Source organism: Anabas testudineus, chromosome 15 (genome assembly GCF_900324465.2).
Source record: "Anabas testudineus chromosome 15, fAnaTes1.2, whole genome shotgun sequence".
Classification (NCBI taxonomy): domain Eukaryota; kingdom Metazoa; phylum Chordata; class Actinopteri; order Anabantiformes; family Anabantidae; genus Anabas; species Anabas testudineus.
The window spans coordinates 15,445,040-15,469,812 of NC_046624.1; the positions used below are offsets into that span (position 1 = coordinate 15,445,040).

The following is a 24,773-nucleotide window of genomic DNA, read 5'->3' on the forward strand; positions in this document are numbered from 1 at the left end:
TATGCCTTCATCCGTCTTTCTCCTATCTTTGCACTGAAGGTGAGTGATGGGAAAGCTTCAGTCTACACCTGCCTCGAGGGGACAGCACATCAATGTGTGGGGGATGAGAGGGGTGTGTGGGTGTGTGAGTCCTCTGCCAAAAATAGAGCTACATCAGCTTATAAAGTGTGCAATGTGCTGAAATGCTCAAAAACACTAGGAGCCAGAAAATGAGAGCAGCTATTGCAGTGACACCATCTCGCTTACACAATATTTGCACTCTGTGACCGTGGGGCAGAATTTCTGACACACAAATACACAAACGCAGGAGGCTAGCTGCAGGCCTGCGTATACTGAACTACCCTGAGTGGGCAGACTGCTCCTTCACATTACTATGGCGCGCAAAGATCACAGCACACACACAATGGCATGCATTAGGACGCCAGCCGGACAACTGCCAACACTGGTTGGGAACTGTTGGTGTACTTTTGTTTGTACAGAGATCTGTTCATAATCTGTTTTTCATGTGTGCATGGGTGGACCAATAAGGACAGGTGTGTGTAAAGCTAATGTAATGTAGGGTTACAAAAACTGAACAGTATCAAGGGGCACAAAATGACTAATATAAAATCAGTTGTTCAAGTTTTTGTTATAATGCGAAGAGTTTTTCTTTTTCCAGTACTCTGCTCAAGGACACATCAAAAGTTCTTACTGAGTTAAGACAGAGCAAATTGTCTAATGCAATGTTTTCTGCTCGTCTGTGGAGTCAAACTGGCAACACTACAGCCACAGTTTGCTTCTGTAAAGTAGGAACGTATGTGTCGTTTAAATTTATTTACTACATACAGCAAACAATAAATTCAGATATATATACACGTTTGTGTGTGAGACTCACTTGGGGCTCAATGAAGGGAACCGGCTCTCCTGCATTGCGGTAAAGCACAGCCAGCCGTTTGAGTGACAGCTCGTCTGCGACTATCCCCTCCTTTTGCATCTGCTCATGCAGAGCCTTGGCTGCTGATAAATCCTTATCCAGACCTGACAGATGAGAGGGAGAGAAAACAGTCAGGAAATGAGACAAAAAAAATTGAGAAAGGCAAAAATCTGTGTCAAAATAAACATTCTAGTTACTGTCGGTGGGAAAATCGTGTCATTTTACACTGTGGTCTGATCAGTTTACTGGTGATTTGTGACTGTGAATGCATGTTTTTACCAGTATTTAACTTCTAAATGCAGCAGATTTGTGTTTAAAAAGCACTGGGTTGAAAAGTAGTACTTGTGTAAGGGTGTATTTTCTCCAAGAGTGGTGCAGCAATAACACAAAAATCAGGCAAAGATTCACTGACAAGCAGCGAAATAAAAACTTTGGTCCCACTAAATTTAACTTTGAGTGAAATAAGAATCATGTTTTACAATGATGCACTTCAGAAGTACTTTGTTATTACAAAATGATAAAGCTGAAATCAGTTTAACATCTCTCTCTCAAGACAAACAAATCTGAAATACTGAAATTGAGTCTGCATGTTTGGATGTATCTATAAGACAAAGGTGGGATGTAAGGTTACAGCAAAACTGACAAGAGCCAATTCAAGATACAAAAGAAAAGAAAACTCCTCACACACAGGAAAGAGCAACAAGTACATAGCTGGGGCAGAGAGGAGCGGCGAGCAGAGCATCACTAATTGTGTCCCCTACGGCTGCCTTGACCGACCAGCAAGCTAATGCTAATTAAATAGTCATGTGTGCTCATCTCTGGTGTGACAAGGTACGGAAGAGGGGAGACAGGAGGGTGAGAGGGTGATGTGAAGTGGAAGGCATGAGAAGAGGCAAGGATGCTGTAAAAGCAAGGAGGGCGAGACAAAAAAGACACACGGTGGTAAAAAGGTGGCGAGGGCAAGAAGTGATGGAGGAAAAAAGAAAGTGGGAAGAAAAAACAGAAAAGCCGAGTGGTGGACCGTGTTGCGATTAGCACGGTAGGCTAGCCAGGACAGCTAACTCATTAGAGGACATGTGTTCTTCTAACCACTGAAATTCTCCCCACACACACACACACACACACACACACACACACACACACACCTTAACTTGTTCCCTTAATGTGTTTGCCAACGTTGACTTAGCCTTCTGCACTGGTAGCTGCTCTACAAGACCAAACCACGCGTTCTTTAAGAGTGTGAGTGTGTGTGTGTGTGTGTGTGTGTGTGTGTCTCTCTCTTACAATGACATTTCATCTGGTACGAGTACAACACATCCTTCCCAGCGAAGTTTGGAATCAGGCTTGTGAGGGTGTTGATCTTGCCCACCTGTGCACACAAACATTAATTTAGACAGTTTTAGGTCTCACTTCACCGGAATGTATTTAGTAGATAAACAGCTGAACATTTAAAGTAGGAAAAATAAACTTTATTGTTTAATATGAATAAAGTTGAAATGATAAAATAAATCTGTGATTTCCCCCTTTTTCACAAACATCGTCATCACATCTCGTCTTAATGCAAATACATTTTATAACTATTCTATTCGTGTTAGCAGTTAAAATATTTAAAATTATTACAGTAAATAAACTGTTTATATCAACACTGTACAGAATCCAACAGGCAGCTTAGAGATTTATTTATTTAGGTTTATTTACCTGTCCAGGAGTCTGAGCCTTTTGAGAAACGTAGGACATCAGGACATCCTTCTGTTCAGCCAAGGCATTACAGCGCTACGGCAAGACAAAAGGGACAATACAGAGATGAAGGAATTAAAGTACACTGTGCAAACCTGCAGTCGTTTTATCTGAGCACTTGTGCACCTCATCACACATTCATACAAACACTAGCACACTCAGGATAAGAGAGTGATTAGGATTTTTAACTCTTCTCTTTATGAATTTAAATGCACATCTCTGTTCGCTTCAACCTCTTATCCAGTACTCAGTGGAAGTAGAAGTAGTACATCCTAAGCTGGATGACTGTCGCCTGTGGAGCTTTAAGACTTTAAAGCTTTATGACTAATCAGTTAGTGGATAACACGCAATAGAAGAGATCATAGGAAGGAGGCAACAGATGGAGAAACAATAAGAAAGAAAATATCTCCTGCAGTAAATCCACTTTTCCTGGAATCATTATTCCATCTGAAAAGAAAAAACAAATATACACCCTGAACTGACAAGTGCTGCATTTCTGGACAGATACCGGGCCGATATTCATACCACAGATGGAAAGTAATCACTTTACCGTTATTTCAGACAGCAGTGAGTTAATGTTTGACAAGATTGCAACTGTAATAGCAGCTTTTAGGTTAAATACTTGTGAACCCACAGTGGCAATAAAGCTAAAAGAAGAAGAAAATCTGTTTACCCGACATTAGTAATATGGTATACATCAAAATATGACAAGAAGTTAGAAATACACAAACTTTAAGAAGACTATCCGACTCCTCCGTGGCTGAACGTTTAACCTCTGCATGGCTGCTTCTAATAAAAACATGCACACGTACAATATACTGTGTGTGTGTTTCAGTGTGAACGTGTGTGCAGGAGCTGCATTAACATCGCTGCACTCTGAGTGAGCAAGCGTGGTCTCCTGGCTGAGCGGCAATGAGGTCCGATTACTAGCCAGTCGTAAACTAACGCGTTTCACTCCCTCTCCAACTCATACAGAATTAAAATGCGGGTGGTCTGCAAGGCTTTTAACAGGACAACACACATGCGGAGTGAGCTGCCTTCTTTTGGAGTCACCAAGCGGCAGAATGGCTTCAGTACAATTAGGCAATTAGACCAACACTGCGCCGCTTCACTCAACTTTGCTCCATGCTCTCTCTCACTCTTTCCTCTGTTCCTCCCCCCCACACTCTCCCATAGGTGATGCCGCAACCAACCGGGCCCTATCGTCTCCCCTGCACTTCACCCGCACTGTCTAAAAGCTCTGGATACCCAGGGAGTGATTCCTCCTTTTCCTCAATGACCGTCCGTAAAGCGCCTGCCTCACTGCTTCCCTTCTTAACTTCATCGCTCTCCGCTCGCTCCCCACTGACCTCACCTCGTTCTCTCCTGATAGTCTTGTCATCATTATTGTCTGCACGCCTACTTAAAAGCTTTTCAGAGTTTTGGTCCGGCTTCACTTGCGATGAGGTGGAGTGGTTGGGCTGCTACCCTCCAGTGACCCCAGAAGAGCAGCTTTGAGGGGAAGTCAGCAAGACGAAAACAGGCCATGACGAAGGAGAGAAAGGAGCACGGAGGTTTAACCTGGGTCACGTCAGGAGTTTAAACTCACAAACTTAACACTTTGACTACAAAGACAATTTGGAGAACAAGTTTTAGAGAAGTCACTGCTGTGAGATGTCCTTGTCGATTTACTTTCCAACATACTGAGCATTTGTTCGGGGACTGTTTCCTTTTTTCGCCTTGTTTCCTCAAATATGTATCAGTGGGTTTCTCATACTTCAAGTGCTGCTTCATACTTTCACAACCGGCAGGTGTTTTCTTAGAGCAACTGCTCCAAATTCACCAGTGAACATAACTGCAGTAATGGAGCACCATTCAATGGTTGGTCTGGTTTTAACTAACGGGTGTAATTAATCAATTTCATTAGTACATTTACTGTTAGGTTAACATAAACAAAGTGAGAAATTGCACCAAGTTCAAAAAGACAGATTCAGATGTCTTATGTCCAATGTAACGATATTTTTAGTAAAGTCAGAGAAACATTTGAGCACAAATAGCTTAAAAACATGTATTTAGGTAAATGCATCTGAAAAACTACCTCCTAGACAGAAAAGTGACAAAAAAAAATGATTTAAAAAGCTCGTTACAGCTTTAAAATCATGTAGTTCATTGTTTGTATTTAAATATTGATGAAGATGAGAGTTGCACTGAGTAATGTATCTGTTCATTAACATGTATGCTAGACAGACATCCCTGTTTAAAGATTGAGGGATAGTCACTCAAGATGTCAGGGACAGATGAGCAGACACGTCTCACATGTCTCTCTGTCTGAGGGCATCAACAGATGTTTTCATTTCTCTGCATCGTTCAGTTTCACTCGCTGTTAAAGTGGCGCAGAGGGGACACACACGACCATTACGTTATTGTAGTAATAGAAGAGTGTGTGTGTGAGAGAGAGTTTGGAAATCCACTCGATGTTTTACTGTATATTCCAGTAACCTGATGCTATAAATTCACTGCTGTTCAGTTATATTTTCACTGTTGAGCCCTCAAAATGCTTTTTATTAGATTTACAATTTTTTGCTATACAATTATGATTTATGATATTTTAATAATAGTGGTGAGTAACATCCCTATATTACTATGAGCTCTAGACAGACGTCTCCTGTCTCTCTCCGAGTATCTCTTTTACTGCCTCGTTCTCTTCATCCTTCTTGCTGTCTCTCATCCATCTAGCTTCAACATATTCACGTCCCCAGGCTCAATGCAAAATCACTGAGCTGTAATGTACGACCTGTGTTAAATAAATGAAGCAGTAGAGGCCAATTCCAGACCACGACACTCCGTCCGTGGTGCATCGTGGGCAGGCATTTCTCGACATAAATGTGAGGCAGGATAAATTAGTCAGTCTTTGCCATCTCTAGGGTTTGACAACAGAACGAACCCATCAGGGAGCTGTGATGAACTAAACTCATCACCAGGTCCCGTGTTGACTTGTTTTTTTCTTCCTTTTGCAGATTTTAATTACTTTGCTGTAGCAATTTAAAATGTAGCCGAGTGCAAGACACTCAAATGGAGAGAAAATGCTCCAAATGATTTAAAATTTATTTAAAGTGGTCATAAGGAGAAAAAAAAACTACTGACATTTCAGAGAGCTTTCATCACGGTGTGCAGAATCAAGAGGAATCAGCAGCACAGGTGTAGAGCCTGAAACTCAGAACCATGTTTAACTGTACCGTCGCAGTTTGTTGTTTTTGATGGAGAGAGAGTTCATCTTTCTGATTTGTGGTTCATTCAGATGCAGTTTCCTCATAGTTTTCTCTCATACTTTAGTTTTTTCATACTACTGTTATGGCTTCTCTTCTTTTCACAAAGGCTAAATGGTAAAGTAATATAACCCCATGTGTGATGAGAAGGTCTGACCTGAAAATCATAGATTTCCTCACTTGATGTTTAAATAATGATGAAGGGAAAATAGCAAGAGCAGCAAGAGATGTATCTGTATCCAGTGGCATGAATTTCACTTCAATACTGATAAAGTGTATCTCATCTCATCCAATGTGGACTGGAACAAATCTAAATATTCATCAGTGATATAGTGGCAAGAAAAAAAAGGTATGTGAACCTTTTGGAATAATCTGATCTTCATCTAAGTCAAAAGTATTAACAAATATAATGTGCCTAAAATATTAACACAAACAATATTGAGAACAACCACAAAAACCTCATAGTGCTAGTGGAAAAAGTATGTGAACACATGGAATAAAGGTGTAGGAGTAGAACTACTTCGACTGACAAAAACTATTTAAACTTTTTTAGTTTGCTCAGCACAAGTGGAAGCCTTCAGAGGATTTACGATGAAGAATTGTTGATTAACAAAAAGCTGGAAAGATGTCAAAGGCAATCAATCTACAAATGGAGACACTTTAGGACTGTGGCTACTCTACCAAGGAGTGGGCGGCCAGTCAAAATGACCCTAAGAGCACAATGAACACTCAATAATGAGGTAAAGAAACAACCAGAGTGACAGACAAAGATTTGAAGGCATCGTTTGAAATGGTTAACATCTGTGTTCATGAGTCTACAGGAGATAAAATATGAAACAAACAGGGTGTCTATGGCAGGACACCACGAAGGAAGCTGCTGCTGACAAAAAAAAACATCGCTGCACATACTTTTTCCACTAGCACTATGAGGCTACTATGGTTGTTCTCAATAAAGACATGAAAGATCTGGATTTTTGTGTTATTATTTTAGTCACATTATATTTGTCAATATTCTTTACTTAGATGAAGATCAGATCACATTTTATGACAAACTAATGCAGGTTCACATACTTTTTCTTGCCACTGTATTTCACAAATAAATGTCTTGGCTCCTAGACCTGCAGCTTTTGGGCACACGCACACACTCATACTCACAGCCAGCAACAACTTGGCGTCCTCGACTTTGTCGTTATCCAGCAGCTGCAGAAAGAGGTCTAAAACTGGTCTGTAGAAGGCAAAGTGGTTGGCTAGCTGCTCTGCCATAGCACTCACTGAAAGACAACATGCACATTTTGCATCATTGTTACACTCATCTAGTCTTGTGTTTCGTATTTCTCTGTATGTACATGTATGGATTGAGTGTGTCTCTTACACTTATCTAAGGCTGTGTCATTAGCTTCTTCTATGATCCTTCTGAAGACGAAAGACATACTGGGACTTTTGCTGTCTGGACTGGTGTAGACGTCCTTCAACAACTCTACTGCCGAGTCCACATCACCACTGAAGAGGGTAGAGGGAACAAAAGGTCATGTTATGATTGTTCAAAACTACACTAAATCTTTAAACTGATAAATTATAAGAAACCATGAAACTACGATTTCTGAGAGGGAAACAGTTCAGTAATTAGATAAACCATAATTAAATTTAGTACATTCATGTAAAATACTGCATATTCATAGAAGTATTTAAATCTGCTTCACATGCGATTTTTCCCCTTTAATTTAATATTAAAAATGATATTGGTTACTTTGTTGTGCTGTACAGCCCCTCGACTGAGTGCACATTCTTCCTTTAATGCTCACTTATATAGTGAAGTGTTTTTCTGCTGATGTCGCCACAACCAAAGGCCGCACACTAAAGCACTACAAATCTAAAACAACCCAATCTGGCAACCCGAGTTCGCTGCTAACACTTTACGCTCCCTGCTCCTTTCCTGCCGTCACCAGTAGTAATGAATATTTAACATACAGAGTGTGTGTGTGTGTGTGTCCAGAGGTGGGAGAACATATCAGCGCTGATTGTTACGACTGGAACCGTCTGAATAATTCAGCAGGGGGCCCCTCTAAATGTGGTGCTCCGCTTTCCGGACCTGCTTGCTTTTCCGCCCCGGCTCTTAACCAGTCAGCTTGACTCAAATACAGCGGGGACACACGTGTCAGAGCTGCTCAGCGCGCTGCTCCCACAGGTCAGGGTTCAAACCGACAGGCCCGTGCTGCGACGGCCAATCAGGCGTGAGGCCGTCGAGCTACTCTTCACTTCCTGCTGTCCCCCCGAGTTGGCATGGGGACACTGCCGCTCGAGCTGGGGGACAGTGCTAATGCAATAAGTAGCGTGATGAAAGTTTGATGCACAATGTGTTTTATATTTTGTTCCCTGTTGTTTGAGATGTGACGTGGCTGCAGGGGAGGATGGGTGTTTTCATGACACTAAAAGGAATGCATAAATAATCCTATTACGTCTGCATTTCCTGTTTGCACTCAACGCCCCACTCGCACTATGAATTTTACTTGAGTGTGTAAACCTGTGTTTGTGTACACACTCCAAATGACTGTACATGGCTGGTATGTTTCTGTAAAGATTCGAGTTAGAGATGATGTGATAACTTCGTTACACTACAGATTTTAAGTTTCTGCAAGTCTCGAGTCACTGCAGTCAGACGATCGTACCTTTTGATGTGTGCCAAGGCCGTGTTGTTAATAAACAGCATGTTCGACAGGTTGAGGTTCGTGCCAAGACCCGCCACCAGGGACTGCACTTCATTGATGGCTGCCACGTCACCTTTCCTACCCAGGGCCTGAACCAATCTGATGATGGTGAGCTTCGAGGGCACATTTTGCGCCTGCAGCATAGACTTCAGGTTTTCGAGAGCATCTGTGGAGAAGTGGATGAAGTGAGTCTGAGTGTACGAAGGGAGTACATGTCTATCTGTGTTGACTGTGCAGGTCTGTTTCTTACCTTTGGCCTCGTCTTTCTTGCTGAGTGTAATGATGAGTAAACTGTTGGCATTATTGCTCAGCCTGAAGCCTGGCATATGAGACGCAGCACTGAGGCAGACAGAGAAAATATGTTCTTTGTTATTTATGTCATTATGTTATGTCCACATACACACACAGAGAAAAGGCCACATTGTGCATATTGAGGCTGCTTCCTGGCAAATATATCGGTAAAGTTACAAATAAAGGGTTAATATAAAATGATTATAATCTCATATTTATAGGAGTTTTGCATTATGTCATTATGAGATTTTTATTTGCATTTAATTGTCTAAACTAAGTCAAAAACATACATCCCAAACTTGTTTTGTTTCCCATCTAAACAGTTAGAGTATTATTTATTAAATATCATCACTCTATTGTTTTGCAGCCTACAGCTTAAGTTCTATATCTCTCTTCTGTTTGTGTATGAAAATGTTTTGCAGCATGTCAACTGCCAAAGTCTTTATGATTGTGTGTCATGTAATCCCATGTAGGTTGGGCCGTTTCTACAAAAACAGAAATTACAAATAACTTCTTACCAGTGTGGGCTCCACATCCATTAGTTTTAACTTTAAAGCCGACACGGCACCACTAAAAGCAAATATCTATAATCTGTGAGGACTGAGATAATATCACAAGTCTTTGTCTTAAAATTCGGCACTTGTCCACTATGAGGCATCGTATTTAGAAAAGCACAGAGACAGGACAATGGGAACAAACATGACTGACATGATTGTAAAGTGACTACTGTGACCCTGAAAATAATACACACATCAAGCAGTGGGTTGATGTCACTGTATATATGAGGATCTTTCCTGCTGAGCTCTGTTTGTATCTGTGTCTTCATCACTTCTTCCTCTCCACTTTTCCTCCCTTCGCCTCTGTCTATTTGATGTCCCTGTTTGGCCTCCTCTTTTTCTTTCCTTTGCCACTAAAACCTCAATCAAGCTCCCGTCCATTTATTTATTTATTTATTATTATAGCCCTGCAACCCGATTAATCCGTCCGCTCAATTGAGCATCAGGGCAGCAATCCCTATCACCACAGCGACACCAGGCCAAGCGGCATCCGGCAGCCGCTGTGACAGGGTCACGGCAGAGATTGGAGCAGTAACCGGGTCGCCGGCAGATTGCTGTGGAGACTGAGCGGTGGGGGAGTGGGGTCAGAATTATTCTTATCGGGTGGGAGGAAATCTCTACAGGCTGTCGCTCACTCACCTTTTCCCAACACACACACACACACGCTGCTCCCTCTCGCCTTCTCCTTCTAGGGGTATTGTGCTTTAGCCAATGATTCCATCATCAACCTCTTCCTCTCTCTCATCATCATCACTCTCTGCCAATCCCTTAATCTCACCATAAGCACCCAACTGCTCAATTCAGTACAGATTACCCCAAAACAAACACACACACACTAAGAATTAATGCCTATAGCGTCTTCATTAACCTCATATGTGATTAAATCTAGCTCTCCTCCCCTCGCTCACTCCTCCTTCCTTCCTTTCCTCCCCATTTCCATCTTTGTCAGACTCTGCTCTCATCTCATTTCACTTCTCATTTAGAGTGCAGATAAACTAAGCTTTTATCCAGGCAGGGATGCTATAAACCAATTTAAACAGAGGCTGGAGATGGGTTATCACTTGTATTGCTTTGCTCTTGTTGAAACATGGGTCTAAAATTGATATGATTATTCTTCCTAACATAACAGAGTGAACCATGTCGAGAGACTGATAGTGTAATAGATGTCTTCCTTTCTTTACAAATTAGTCACTGCATCTCTTCTTTCAGCGAATCACATTGTTATATTATCTGTTTTAAACCGTCTGCACAGAGAAAGTGACAAAAGGAGGAGATTACCTCAAAGACAAACAGAGCCGAGAAGATCAGTGTTGAACTAAAGCCAGATGTCTAATACCTCTGTCTGTCCATTCATTTGTCTTCAGGCTCAAGCCCTGATATGGCCCCGTAACACAACAACACATGATACATTACTAATTGGAATAAGATTGATGTTTTTCTGCAAAGTCACCCGCTTCCCAGAAAACCAAAATTAATCTGTGTGTGCGTTTGAGGCTTAGTAGGAACAACTGTTCATGTTTAGCAGGACGGTTTATAATCCTCATGTCTACTGAGGAGATATAGTTTTAACCTGAGGTGACCCGGTGCCACAGACTGAGGAGACGAGGAAAGTAGCAGAGCATTAACCACACTACATGTTGGATTTGTCAGTTTTTATGTTAGAACCATGATAAACTGCTGTGTGGGTGGATATTTCTGGACTTTCTCTTATATATTAAAGTTTTTTATTTGTTTTGTCATTAATTTTATATAAATAGCATTGGGACGTGAGCCAAACCTGAGAACCTGGTTATAATGATTCAACTTACATATTCTGTTTAGTGCTGTACTGCAATGTTGAATAAACAGTTCTGTTTTTTATACGACTGTGTCATATGCAGCCGCAGACACTTACATGTCTTTGACTGCCATGGCAGCATCTATAGATCCTTCAGCCAACAGGGAGCGGATCAGATGGTCATAAGTGCCAGCGCTTACAGCCACACCCTTTTCATGAGCATCCTTCAGCATCCCGTAGGCCGCTGCAGGGAAATAAAAAAATAAGAGGTTGGACATGATGGAGAAAAGCAGAATTTAAGATAATCTTCATATTATAGGATTAATAGAGTAATCTGCCTTCACAAAGACAGATAAAGTGGTGAAACATGGTCTTAAAATCTTCATTTCACTTCAATAAGACCAGAATTACATTCGGTTCTTCCAGCAGCAGATGACACCTGACTGTCAATGGGTAGTTTAAGAACCTGAAGCGCCATCAATGCTAACATTTTTTTATTTTTATTTTTTGAATCAAAAATCCAACCATGAAATAAGTATAAGTACAACCTTATAAAGTGCATCATGGAAAAGACAGGTCAACATCCTCCTATTTAATTATTTGAGATTTTATGTTCATCTCACTGTATTTCTAATGAGGCAGTTTGGAACAAGAGTTAAACACCATGTTGCAATTCAGAACAATACTGAAATTTAGTATGCATCGTGTTTAAAAATGTGTATTTTGCCTGTCTTAGTCACTTATGCTCTCCATCTGTTCTACAGTGTATTGTGTAATCTTGGTGTTTAAGGAAACCAGACTCATTTCCTGTTGCCGTAATTCTCATTCATATGTTGTTTCGGTCACAAACAATCACATCACACTGATAAATCATGATTGTTTCTATACTTTACACACTTCAGATGGTTTAAATACTGAAGCTGATTAAATTCAGCTCCATGTCATGTGGGACACCGAATACAGGGGCCTCCTGTTGCTTACCTTTGGTTTTATCCTTCTTACACAAGGTCAACAGACGGTTCTGGAGATCAGTTATATTTCCAGCTGGGGTGAAGGTTGTTGCTGGCTCCACCTGCTCTGTTGTCACAACTTGTTCATACCAGGTCTGTAAATGACACACGCACACAGACAACAGCGATACAACTCAGTCGGATGTTCACATCAAAACATTTACATCCAGCCTTTAAGACCGTATACGTGTTCAACTGTGTGACAGCAACGACTTGGTGTGCGTGTCTGTGTGTCCGTGTAATAACGCTGGGCAGGCAGGGCAGGGTTCCTTAATGCTCATTCACCCATGTAGTAGTCAGGGGGAGGGGGTTAAGCTGTATTGGCTAGGGGCAAATTAGGTCTGCCACCCCAGGGGCAAAAGAAAAGTGTGTGTGCGTGCGTCGGAGGATGGGTGTCAACTCAAGAGCCCCTGGGGTCACTAAGTTCATGGCTCTAGGCAACAGCAATCACTTCCTGTCTCATCACGCTTCGGGCCATCGGAGCACGCTTATATGTGCAAACTACAGCTGGAAAATCGCAGAGAGAACAACTGAAGCAACAGAGAGAAGCAGAGAGAAATAAAAAACATTTGACTGTGCTCTAATGTAATTAAATGTTCTGATTCTCTTTAATTTATTTCATCAGTCAAAATCAGTCAAACGCACGCCCATATAGCGTATAAGTAACGTCCAGCGGCAGCCATATGGTGACATTTAGCTGCTGGCTAAATTAGTCTGGCATTACAGATTTACAGACAGATCAAGCTGTAATTCCTTTCACCAGTCAGCTGGTCTGATTGACCACACTTCAGATCAGAGCTTCAATCCTGTTTGCTCTGTATGTAATGAACAGAAGCTTAAAGTAGAGCAGGGTGGGGGCAGAGGGGGTTGTACAGCAGCTGATAAGAGTCTTCAGGGGTTTTTTGGGTTAGTTCCTGTGATCATAGGTTGGGGTTCAGCTGGCTCTTTAATCTATTCAGTAAGTAAGTAATGGTTTTTATTCAGACATTTAAAATGAACTTGCAGTTTTTTTCCATATGCAAAAAACTTAATGCCTCTATATGGCTCCAATGCAGCATTCTTTTAATATAGGACAATATAGTTTTACACAAGACTAGTAGTCAGTGATCTGAATATTAGTAGAGACTGTCATAAAATATTATTTAGAAATTCTTTTTTAATGGAAAAGCTCAATAAAAGTTCATAAAAGATTTTTCAGTGAAAAGTTTAAAACTGCAAATCCTCTCATTTGAGAAGCTGGAAATTTTTAATATTTGTATTTCAGCTCGATACCTTTTATAAACTACATCCCACCCATCACTGCTGTGGGGCGGTAGCACCCAATCTGTGTCCTCAGGATTTAGGGACAGAAATATTTATAAACGATAGTAATATGTGTTTAATCATCGGCGCTGCACAGTTGTGTGTTTTGTTTGACACTTTCTGTCCTAAAGAGCTCTTGGGAATCTCCTGTCTGTTGCTTTCAGATAAATCTTCTCTGCTCCTTCCCCCCTCAGGTGCATCCTGGCAATTATTCTTCTGAATAACAGATCTATTTAATGAGCATTACTGGGATGCACATGGGGATTTTACCTCAGGCTCCTCAAAGGGCACCTCCTGGCCATTACTCCTCAGGATGGAGGCCAGCAAACGCAGCGTCCTCTCCCTGGGAATGACGTTCTCCTCCTGCATTTTCATCCACACTGCTTCTGCCTTCTTCCAGTCGTTTGTCTCCTCTAAAGAACAACAAGAAAACAAAGTGAAGACATTGGATAAAGGTGTCATTTGTTATGAAAGCCGTGAGACACAGGTGTATGTGGTTTCAGCTCAACACGCATCTTGCATCGTAGAGACATTTCTGACAAACGCTGCTCCATGCTGTGAGAGAGCAATCAAAGCACTAATCTTATCAACTGACCGACTCTGAACTATGCTGTAATTTACGAAACACACTAACTAGTGGTGTGTTGGTGTGTGTGTGTGAGCAGGGAGGTGGGGGTAATGGGTTGACAATCAGATTTAACACTTCAATCACAACTGTTATTTCCTCAGCCCTACTGCAGCAATCACACCACATTGACATAAAGCATTCCCTAACCCCCTACTGTCACAGAGGAAATTCTAACCCTAACCCTAGTCAACCTAACAGCAGAGGATCCCAGGGATAAATAGAAGATGAAACACACACAGAAACAAAATCAAACAACAGCCAGGTGATAGAAAGACTTACTGCAGAGACGGAGGATGTAGCTGTACAGCTCATCTCTGTCACACTCAAACAACTTGGCTGTCATGTCCACCATCTGCTCCAAGGTCTCCATCTATGCACACAAATGCAACAGTATACAGTACATTATAAGCTGTAATTTCTGTACTTGCACTTCTCTTTTTTCCTCTTCTCTGTGGTCTTGAAGTGTGCGGCCTGTTTTTGTACGAGTGTGGGTGTTACCTGGTTGGCAAATATGCATTTCTCTGCAAACCACTGCAGGCGTCCAGGCTTTGCCCTCAGCCCGGGGGTCTACAAAAAAATAAAACAGAAACAAGATGATAAAGTGAATTAAAGACAGAATGTAAGTCAATCTAAGTAACTCATACAATTATCACAGCATGAAATGACAGCGAGTTCATGAAAACAGGATCCCTGTTGAAATAAAAACGATCTTTTTAACCTATAAATGTTAGAAGCAACATTCTTGTCTATTAGTGTGCGACAGGTCAGTGACATATACTTTAAATATGCAATAATAATTCCAAGCAAAGCCAATCAAGCAACAACAACAATTAAAACATTACATCTTGTATTTCAACTATTGTCTATCGAAGCCTCATACAATAATTCATATAGAGAGAAATCAAGTCTGATGCTCATATGATCAGTGTAGCAGGAGTTATTATTCTTTCTCTTGATACTGGATATTAAAAGATCTCTAAGCAGGTTTAAAAAATACAACAAATAATAACAACTGGGGTTTAAAACGAAACTATATCCCTGTATAGTCTTCAATTTTTTGGAGATTTGTCGTACTTTTAGGACACCAGTGATGCAGTTAGACAAACACTAAGTGTGTGGGCTGTCAAACAAGGGCTGACATAGATTGATCTGCTGGCTCATGTAACTAAGATTTAGCCTGATATGTGGAAGGACTAGATGATTATTAACATGGAATAACAGTGATCAGAATTTCATCTGTCTCTTGAGGGCAGACTAGGATTGAGAAACCTCACCCTTCCTCTCTTCCTGGTAATCTGGCTGAGAAAAAAATTAAATAAATAAATAATGATCTGCCAGGAAGTTAATCTGAACCGGGGATCAACAGCGCTCAATCCCCGCTGGCCCCTTTGATGGGAGCCCATCATACCGTGAGAGGGAGGGAAACTCGGGGAAAAGATGAACTTCATCCCTTTCTTTAACCATCCCTCACTGCCGTCATTCAATCCCCACTTCTCCCAATCCCTCCCTCTTCCTCCAAATCTCCAGTGCTCTTCCTCAGCCTTTTCCCCTGCCTCTCCATCCCTCCATCCCTCCATCCGTCCCAGGCAAAGGCATTATGTTCTTACCCAACCAGCCAAAGGGACAAATTAAAATGTGTTGCACTCACTCTCTCTCAGTCTGTCTAATCTTCTTAGAGACTAAGGCCCAGTGCAAGTGCTCCATCTTTTTGCCTCAGATTCCTTTTACTTGGTAAAGTCTTGCGGGCTCAAAGCAGCCTTCGCACATCTACTCGCAAATACACACACACACACACACACACACACAAAGACAAATATGTTTGGGATTTTGAATCCATCAAGACAAATCTCCCTAATCTGGGCCAAAAGCAAAATCCTCTGAAATAAGAAGGCACATGCACGGGTGGATCAAAAGAAAACAAAGTAGAAACAAACATTAAAAAAAAGAAGAAGAAGAAACACAGAAGCTCTCAGTTTAAAAAAAAAAGCAATAATGGAAAAATACCAACCAGGTCAAATTATCAAGACAATCCTCAAACAAGAGTCCCTTCAATTGGCTCTTAAAGACTTAAAGAGTGATGTGCAGCCTTTAGAGGCGTTAATATCTTCACAGGTTCCTCTCTTGCTCTTACGTTTGTGTATACAAAAAGAAAAAGATAAAACTGACCTCCTCTCATCTCCACTTAACAAACCCTCTCCATCTCAGTTCCTAATGTTCTAATTCCACTAATCACCTGGCCACTTAGTCCACCTCTCCCTAACACAAAAATACATAATGGCTTACCACTCTTTAGCAATACTACCTAACCTTGATCATGCCACAATAATAGGCCCGGCCACCTGACAATTCTCTACCTAACCATGACCATTCAGCACAAAATTGGCCACCTTTCTCTATCATTACATTTAATTAGCTGTGATTAATCAGCTGCCAATTATACCAAACACAGCCTAAAGAGAGACACCACTCTGGACTGCCACTTGACGCTCTCACAGAGGGGAAAAAAAGTATTATGTGTGTTTGAGCGTGTGTGTATATCTGAGTGATAGATATGACTTTATTGTAGTTCTATCACCTCAGCACTACACCGTCATGCAAGTATAATAAGTGGCAGTTCAGAAGTGAAATTTCTGTTTGACTTCGATATAATCATCTACGCAGTGTATGTGGAAAACAACAGTTGTATGTTCATTTTAAAAGGTGTCTGGCTACTATTTAAATACCTGTGTCCACGTCAAACCAGTCAACCAGATGGCCAAGCTTTTGTCATTTATTTTTAAGGCATCACCAATCTCACACACAACTGGCATGGAGCTGACTCTCTGTTATAAGTAGGATAACAGTCACACAATCTAACAGAAGGGGAATGAGAGCCACAATAACAACATGTCAATAATATTTAAGAGGTTTTGGAAATCCTCAAGAGGGACAAATCCTTCTTTTAAAGCACACCAGAACACGAGAGAGAGAAGCATCAGTGCGAGGGAGTTAAGGTATTTTTTCCCCCCACAGTTTCGTTCTCATCCTGATCCGACAACATAATGGCTTTGTTTCCCTTCCTCTGATGTAAGGCTCATCCCTCTGTTCGCTTATTTATCAATCTCTCTGTCCTGCTATCCAGTCCCTGACCGGCGGTCCGTTTTATCCATGTGAAAATCGCTTCTTATCCATTCGCTTCGCCTCTTTCTTTTTCCTCACACTAATCTACACGGCTTATCGCAGGACCAAAAATGACAAAGATATAAATATTCATAAAATATTCAGGTCAGATGAACAACAATGACAACAAGAGTTTGACAATTCCATCCTGCGTGTCCTCCGTGGGTCATGACAAATGTGGAGATGTTTTATTTAGATTGAAAATCACATTTTCTGATGAAATCTGACACAACAAGGCACAACAACCCGCACATGACTCAAACAAAGCATCTATTCTCCCACGTAGTTATTACCATGAAGCAGAAGTAGAACAACAAACCTCATGTTAAATTCTGATATAACACTGGGCACTAAATTTTATTTTGGGGCAATTGGTCAGATTTTACCAAACCAGCTATAACCAGGAAAGTCACACACAAATACCACTCTTTTCTTTCATGCATGAGTTTCCACACCTGTGAAATTACTGTTCATCTTTAGAAATTATTATTTCAGTTCATTAAATCATCAGTCATCCTTTTATTTGTAAAATCTGTTCTCCCCCAAATTATTCCACCTCATTGTAATACCACTAAGACAAAACATAAATTATAGTTGGTTATTATTGGAAATGTGGTGAAATGTTGGAAAGATCTGGTCAAATTTAAGTTTTTAAATGTTCGTGTCAACTTTATGGTACCTCACTCTTTTCAATGCAGTTTGTATAGTCAAGATACCAAGTGGCTGATGTTAACTTTGTTTAAAGTGATTAAACAACAGTGATCAACTACATGGTTTAATAAAAAAAAGTTAATTCATTCTGTGACAACTTGTATAAATTATTTCCACAAAGAAGCAGCATCATAAAACAACCTTTGTGTGCGTTTACCTCAATGATCTTACGAGCCTCACGGTAGCGGCCTGTCTGCAGGAATGCAAAGAACAGATCATACAGCATGGTCATCTCCCCTCGCTCTTGACTCACAAAGTCAATGGCTGAAGAAGCAAGACAGAAAGAGAGACAGACAGACAGGTGGGGAAACAGAGCAGAGAAAGGTCATGAATAAAAAGTGGCTGGAAGGTGAACAAATACAAAACACTCTTCATCCCTTCTTCCTGATTCAATTTTTTGGCACAATGTCCCAGGCACAAAGCAGCCATATCAAGCCTGCTCTCAAACAAACACAACTCCCGAATGAAAGCCTAAGCTCTCCTGGTAAACTTGCTAAAGCGCTCTGCTCAGCGTTACGTACTATCTCTGTCCAACAGCTTCAGGACAGGTACCACACAAACACACACACAGGAAATAAACTGGCCTGCATGTTCAGCAAAGAGCAGGAACGAGGAACAATACCTCTCCTTTTACTTGCTGTCATTTAAATTCAACAGAACAATAAGGTGTGATTTTGCATTTTGGGCTAAAACAGATCTAATGAAGACAAGTTTCAGACCAGCAGGACTAAGTTTGGGAAGTATTTTTACTTTAAAGCTGTAAAAGACTGAACCACATCAGCTCATTACCAGTACTAGTCAGAGGTTCCTGTAGACATTTCTACATCTGGAGCATGTTTGATTAGCTGTTCTAGAGTTCAATAGCTGCTACAGATGCAGGAACCCTTACATTCTATTCTTCTGTTGATGCTTGAACTTAAATCAAGGTCAGACACGTGTCAAGGTCTTTTGAAAACACATGTCATGCTTTTAGTGTGTTCTGGATCACTGAAGGCCAGTCAGATGGAAGTCTGCACTTCTGATTGTGCCAGCATATTTCTGCTTTTATTTCAGATGGTGTATTTTAAAGGTGGATTTTCAGGCTGTGTGTGTAGGAGCAAGGCGAAGTATACCACACAGTCACAATGTCATCAGGTCGAGTGTGACTCAAGGTTTATGTCACAAATCGTCTCTTTCTTGCTTTATATGAGGGAGTATGAAACTATACTTTGTTATTTCGAGATCCACTGGTGGGTACTGGTTGCTCTTTGGCCTCTTTCGAACAATTGTTAAAAACGTCATTTTGTTTTTTTTTTTGAGAATGAAGTGACTGAATGAGGATCTTTCACCTTTTGTGGGGGATCAGAGATGAGGGTGGGAGGAAAATGTGGATGAGGGAGTGGGTGAAAGGGGAGGGAAGAAGGTGAAGAGGCGCTCCACTGCACGGTTTCAACCTTTACACACTTCAGAGCCACTTGCCCTTGTGGTATATCGAACTTTGTCAATGCTGTATGTGGTCGACCTACAGGGAAACTATTCAAAATGTGACTGGCCGACGTGCTTCACCATGACCTCAGTGTGAACCTCTCTCACTCTCTGGTACTCTTACACACTCTTGGAATTGTTGGAGCTTTTTATGTGTGTGTTTATTGCAAACACTGCATGAGCACTTTGGTTTAGCCCCCACACACATAAATAATAGAAGGTTAGAGTCAGCCAATATACACACAAAGTCTGATCAAGCTGAGCTGGAGTGAAAACAATTATAACCACAAGAACCAGTGTGTACTGCAATTCTGAGCTTAAATGGAGCCACTTGTTCATTATAACCCTTTAACAGGTTGTGACATTGGTGCATTTTTTAATATCATAGCTCCTGGTAGCTTAAGGTTTACGTCACCCCACCAGGATCTGTGTAGCGAGTCATCTTCCATTTATTAGTCCTGCAAATTGCTGTTATGTCTTTATTACCAACTTTCTTACAAAATGTTTAGAAAAGGCCAAAAATATTAGAAACAGATGTAGAAATCGATTTAAAAAGCTACGTTTGGATGAAGAGACCTGAGTACAGACACTTTTTTTTTAATGATCTTAACTGGTTATGAAATTGGAATCAGTAAATGCTAATTTTTGCTGTACTTTCTATCTGATAAACTAAATGAGTTAATAATTAAAACTTTCAAAAGCAAGGACTAATAAATCAGAAAGACATGTCAAACATGACTCGGTGACAAAGACTGCAAGCTTGACTGGCAAATGTGTAACCTTTCTGCAGCAGATCAGTGTCTCCTTTCTCCACCAGTCCAACAAGGATGTCATGCAAGCGAGGCAGGTACTTGTATAGCCTCTGACACTCTTGTACTGCGTCTACGGCTCCGGACAGGTCCTCACTGCAGATACACAGAGGGAGAGAGAGCAGGGAGCAAGTTAGATGTCAGATTTGTCCAATCAGTCATGTACAGAGTTGTGCCGGTAGAGAATAAAGAGTGTATCATGGGGTGTTAACCCTGTGACCTCCTATTCAGGCACCGTGACCCATCACAACAATATAGGCCTTTGAATTCATGACAGCACAAATGTGGGTGATGAAGCCTTTTGGCCCCAATACATCATTCTCACACAATCAGGCACACTCTCACACACCTGTCTGTGAGGGGCTAATGTCTCTCTGGACAGGCTTTTAGAGAAGAAGCAATGCAACAGACAAAAGGACTCGGCTGATCTTTACCCTCTCTGCTCAGCTCCTTTCGCACCTTCTAACTTTTGCTTTCTCCTCTTTTGTCCTCTCTGACTCCCTTTAACCTACCTTCATTTCCCTTTTCTCCTGATCTTATCTCTACTCATGCTTCCTTTCCTCCTTCTTGTTTCCTCCTCACCATCTTCTTTTTGATTCCATGCTGTCAGCTCACATTCGCCTTTGACGACCTCGCCCCCCAGCTGGGCAATTTAGCAGAAATATGGCAACAACATTAGAGACCCCCCTACCACCAGCTCGCTCCCTTCGTCTCATGTCATGCCTCTCTTGCTAAATCTATCCTCCAACACCCCCCTCTTGCTCAGCCCGTCCCTCATGAGCGGAAGAACAAACAAAAGAGCATGTAGAGAGAGGATGAGTGCACCTGATGGAGTGATAACAAGAGAAGTAGAGACAGAGATGGGGGGAAAGAAGCAAGAGAACGAGATGCTGAGGGAATGGGGAGGGAGAGAGACCACTTCAATCCCCTCTATTGTGACAGCGCTGCCATCAATCTGTTGATTGGGTAATTACCATGTCAATCACACAGAGGTCAAAGCAGATAGGGCACTCATGAGGGAGGTAGGGGGCAGAGTAACTGAGTGAGAAAGAGACAGATTGAGAGAGAGAACAGGTATAATTTCTCAAGTGTTTTCTCCTCTAATCAATTAGACAAGAGGATAAGAGAAATATGCCCCAAAAGACCAACAACCTGGAAAAAAAAAAAAAAAAAAACAAACAAAACAAAAAAAAACAGGAAATGGTACGACCTTGAGTTCAGCTTCTGTGAGGCAGGAGCAGAAGAGAGCAATGAAGGGAGGAGGAATGGAGTGATTAGGGTTGGAAGGTAAAGAGGTCCGCTAATTGAAATGAAGAGGGACAACATTATTCAGCAGCACCAGTCAAGAGGCTGTTCAACTGCACAACAGTCTAATTGAACAACACAGAAGAGAGACTAAGAGATTTTTGAAAATGAGAGAAAGTGTGCGGAGACATAATGAGACTGATGGGGGGGGGGACACGGCTACGCAATTTTCCCCAAAAATGAGGCGAGGACGAGAAAAAAATAAAATGCAGAACACTGTTATTAACAGAATGTGGCTCATGTGCAATTACCAAAACTGTTGTGGTGTGGCGCACGTGGCTTTTCACAGCGGTGCCATTCCAGCGCATTGTCGTCATGCCGTTAGATGTTTCAAAACTCTCTCTCTACTTTTGTTGGATCACTTCTATCTGTCCACCTCATTCATTGATCCATCAAGCTCTTCCACACCTACTTACAATCCCTCCTTCCTAATGAGACATCTTATTTAAAAAAAAAAAAAAAAAAAAAAACAACCCTTCACAAAAGGGCCTGGCGTTGCAATTATATCCCCTCTGTGCCTTCCTCCCCTCTCCCCCTCTTTTCCGCCCGCAGATCCACCCCAAAAAAAGAGCTAAGGATGTCGAAAGATGGATAATTTCCCCTAGGTACAATTTAACTGTCACTTTGCGTTGCCATTTACTGCGCCGCACAGCCCTGTTAATGTCCCCAACTTTGCATGTCAGCCACTTTCCAGCCAATTAAGCCCTGAAAAAATAACGAGCGCTTTACTCTGTGGAAACCTGAAGGATTAGACAAGGGAGCTCATTTTGCCTCATCTCACTCCCCTCCTATTTTCTCCCTCTTCGTCCCCGTCTTTTGTTCAGAGGAGATCGGCAGGCCTGTTATCAAGCTACTGTCCTCGCGTGGGGGAGGACAAAGTGTCTCAAAACGCAAATGACACCGTGATCATGACACCACTAGCCCACTGTTACTGAAGAATGGCACTTACTAATGTTCACGCTAATACCCACACAGGTGAATGCTCTCATGATGTACCACATGAGTGGGCTTGTGTCTTAAAGTTGCCTTCATTTATAATGTTTGTTCATTTGTCAATCTGTCAACATAATAAGTGACATATTATAACCTTATGAAATTGATAGCTAACATTTTAACTAACAATTGCAATATAGCAGTATTTACACATGCAAAAGACACACTCAACAACAGTAGCATTAACTTGGAGAGGTGACTCTCACCAAATCAAAGATTCAAAGAACAGTGAGAACAAAACAATATTCTAATTACAAATTAAGTTAATGTTAACAATTATGTGTTGTTGTTTTTTTTTACATCTCCTTTTCCTCATTAGACATTTCTATTTTGCCCCACCAGCTGCTTCCATTTAGGATTACCATTTGTTCCTTGACTCCTCTCTTAAACTCCATGTATACATACATGAAGTAGTATTGTATGGAGATACAAGATTATAGAAACGAGTGGGAGTGAATGAGGTATTTTTCCTCTCAGCCACTTGTCTCTTGTCAGCTTTCAACCCTCCTCCTCCTATTCTATCATCAGTGATGCTGTCTTATCATACATGTCCTGCCAGCTCTTCATTTTGTTGGACTCATTATCATTTCCTGTCGCTAATCACTTCCATAAGGATGTGGCACTCTGAGTTGCCTGCCAGTTAGCATAGTAGCAGGTTAGCACACACAATACTGAGTGGATGGGCATGAAGGCTAACGGGGCGGCGCATATGATGGGCTGTCAAGGGCTAATCTGCCCGAGAAGTGTTCATTAAGTCATTAGCGCTGACGCAGCGATGAAACGGGTGAAGGCGAGAGTGATGCCTGCTTTGTCCTCTTTTATCACTTCCCTCCATCCCTCCTCCTCCCGACTGCCTGTTTGTCCACCGACTGACGGAATGAAGAGGTGGAGACGAACATAAAAGATGAAGATAAAAAGATAAAAAGAGGAGAGAGCAAGGATATAGATTCAACTCGAGCACGAGAAGTCAAGTGTTGTGGTGCTCAAATCTGCCCTGAGGTTTGGCTGAACCACGGCTGGAAGTACATGTTAAATCTGTTTTACATTCAGAAGAGACAATTTATTTCCAAAAAAGCCTTTTAACGCTAAGGGGTTTCTAATGAAACTGAGTGCACTGCAACCATACCTGTCTCTTGTCCTGTGATTGAGATGAAAAAACTCAAATGAACATGACTGGCCCAATTCTGTGAAGCTGTAGTCACAGAAATTGTGATTTTTTTAACCTGTTGTTATTCTTTAAGCCATTTCCAAGGTTATTAGATACCTGAACAAAGACTGAAGTTAAGTCATTCAGTCATTACCTCACTGCATCAGGAGGAAATCTGCTAAAATAAAAGTTGGCAAAGTAAAGGAATCTCTTTTCTGTTTAATGTTTCACGAATCTAAAATCTCCAAACAATCTGCCTCATGTCCAGTTAAAGTGGACAACTCTGTCAAACAAACTTTATCTGCATATCGGTTTTGTTGACCATTTCCAAGCCTTGACAACTATCCAGCTAAAAGCACACAAATGTACCAACAAAGCAGGACAGATGATGGTGGATTACCAGCAACTAGCTTGTTCAGTTCTGTTCATTAGGGTGTGTTCACTGCAGTATCATTTGGTAGGAGTACAACTGGCACTTGAGTTGTGAACAGGGCTGCAGTAAGCTGGTGTGTGCGTGTTTGTGTTTTGGCTGCTTTTGATGACCCAAGAGTAAATTAGCCTGCTAATCTCACAGAGGCAGTGATTAACGAGTGAACCTGGAAACTGTTTGTGCCAGAGACCAGACTTACAGCAAAACAAACAGCGGCAGGGGAGCATCGGTGTGTGTGAGCATCAGAGCATATGTGTTGGTGTGTGCACAAGCGTCATTTGCAAAGGTCTACCTCTGCCGCAGCATGTACGCTAGAGGTAGACTGTGCGTATGAAAGCATGTGCAGGGCATGTGTGTGTAGCAGCGGGCCCCTAACAGCGCACTGCGTGGCTGTAGTAAATCCAGCAATTAGTGCTCTGTACATAATTAACATGCTAATGAGTTTATCTACTTAAAAGCTGCTATAACAAATAGAATACGCACACATATATACTGACTAACACACACATACTGAATAGAGTTGAGGGGTGGGGCGATACTAGTGACCCCACAGCCAATGTTTGGCTGCATTAATTTGCATATTTGCATTG

General features: G+C 41.5%; 1 protein-coding gene across 1 annotated transcript in view; it reads right to left on the reverse strand.

The window, feature by feature from the left end:
• The window catches only part of lrpprc (leucine-rich pentatricopeptide repeat containing), a 46,643-nt gene that overhangs the window by 1,267 nt on the left and 20,603 nt on the right, over positions 1 to 24,773 (reverse strand). The window contains exons 24-37 of the mRNA XM_026356885.1: positions 20,280 to 20,404; positions 18,193 to 18,299; positions 14,664 to 14,732; positions 14,445 to 14,535; positions 13,808 to 13,950; positions 12,207 to 12,330; positions 11,343 to 11,469; positions 8,851 to 8,939; positions 8,562 to 8,766; positions 7,268 to 7,395; positions 7,051 to 7,166; positions 2,612 to 2,686; positions 2,198 to 2,282; positions 875 to 1,017 (exon numbers count right to left, since the gene is read on the reverse strand). Coding sequence (XP_026212670.1) covers positions 875 to 1,017; positions 2,198 to 2,282; positions 2,612 to 2,686; positions 7,051 to 7,166; positions 7,268 to 7,395; positions 8,562 to 8,766; positions 8,851 to 8,939; positions 11,343 to 11,469; positions 12,207 to 12,330; positions 13,808 to 13,950; positions 14,445 to 14,535; positions 14,664 to 14,732; positions 18,193 to 18,299; positions 20,280 to 20,404 — 1,627 coding nt within the window. The remainder of the gene's footprint in view (positions 1 to 874; positions 1,018 to 2,197; positions 2,283 to 2,611; positions 2,687 to 7,050; positions 7,167 to 7,267; positions 7,396 to 8,561; positions 8,767 to 8,850; positions 8,940 to 11,342; positions 11,470 to 12,206; positions 12,331 to 13,807; positions 13,951 to 14,444; positions 14,536 to 14,663; positions 14,733 to 18,192; positions 18,300 to 20,279; positions 20,405 to 24,773) is intronic.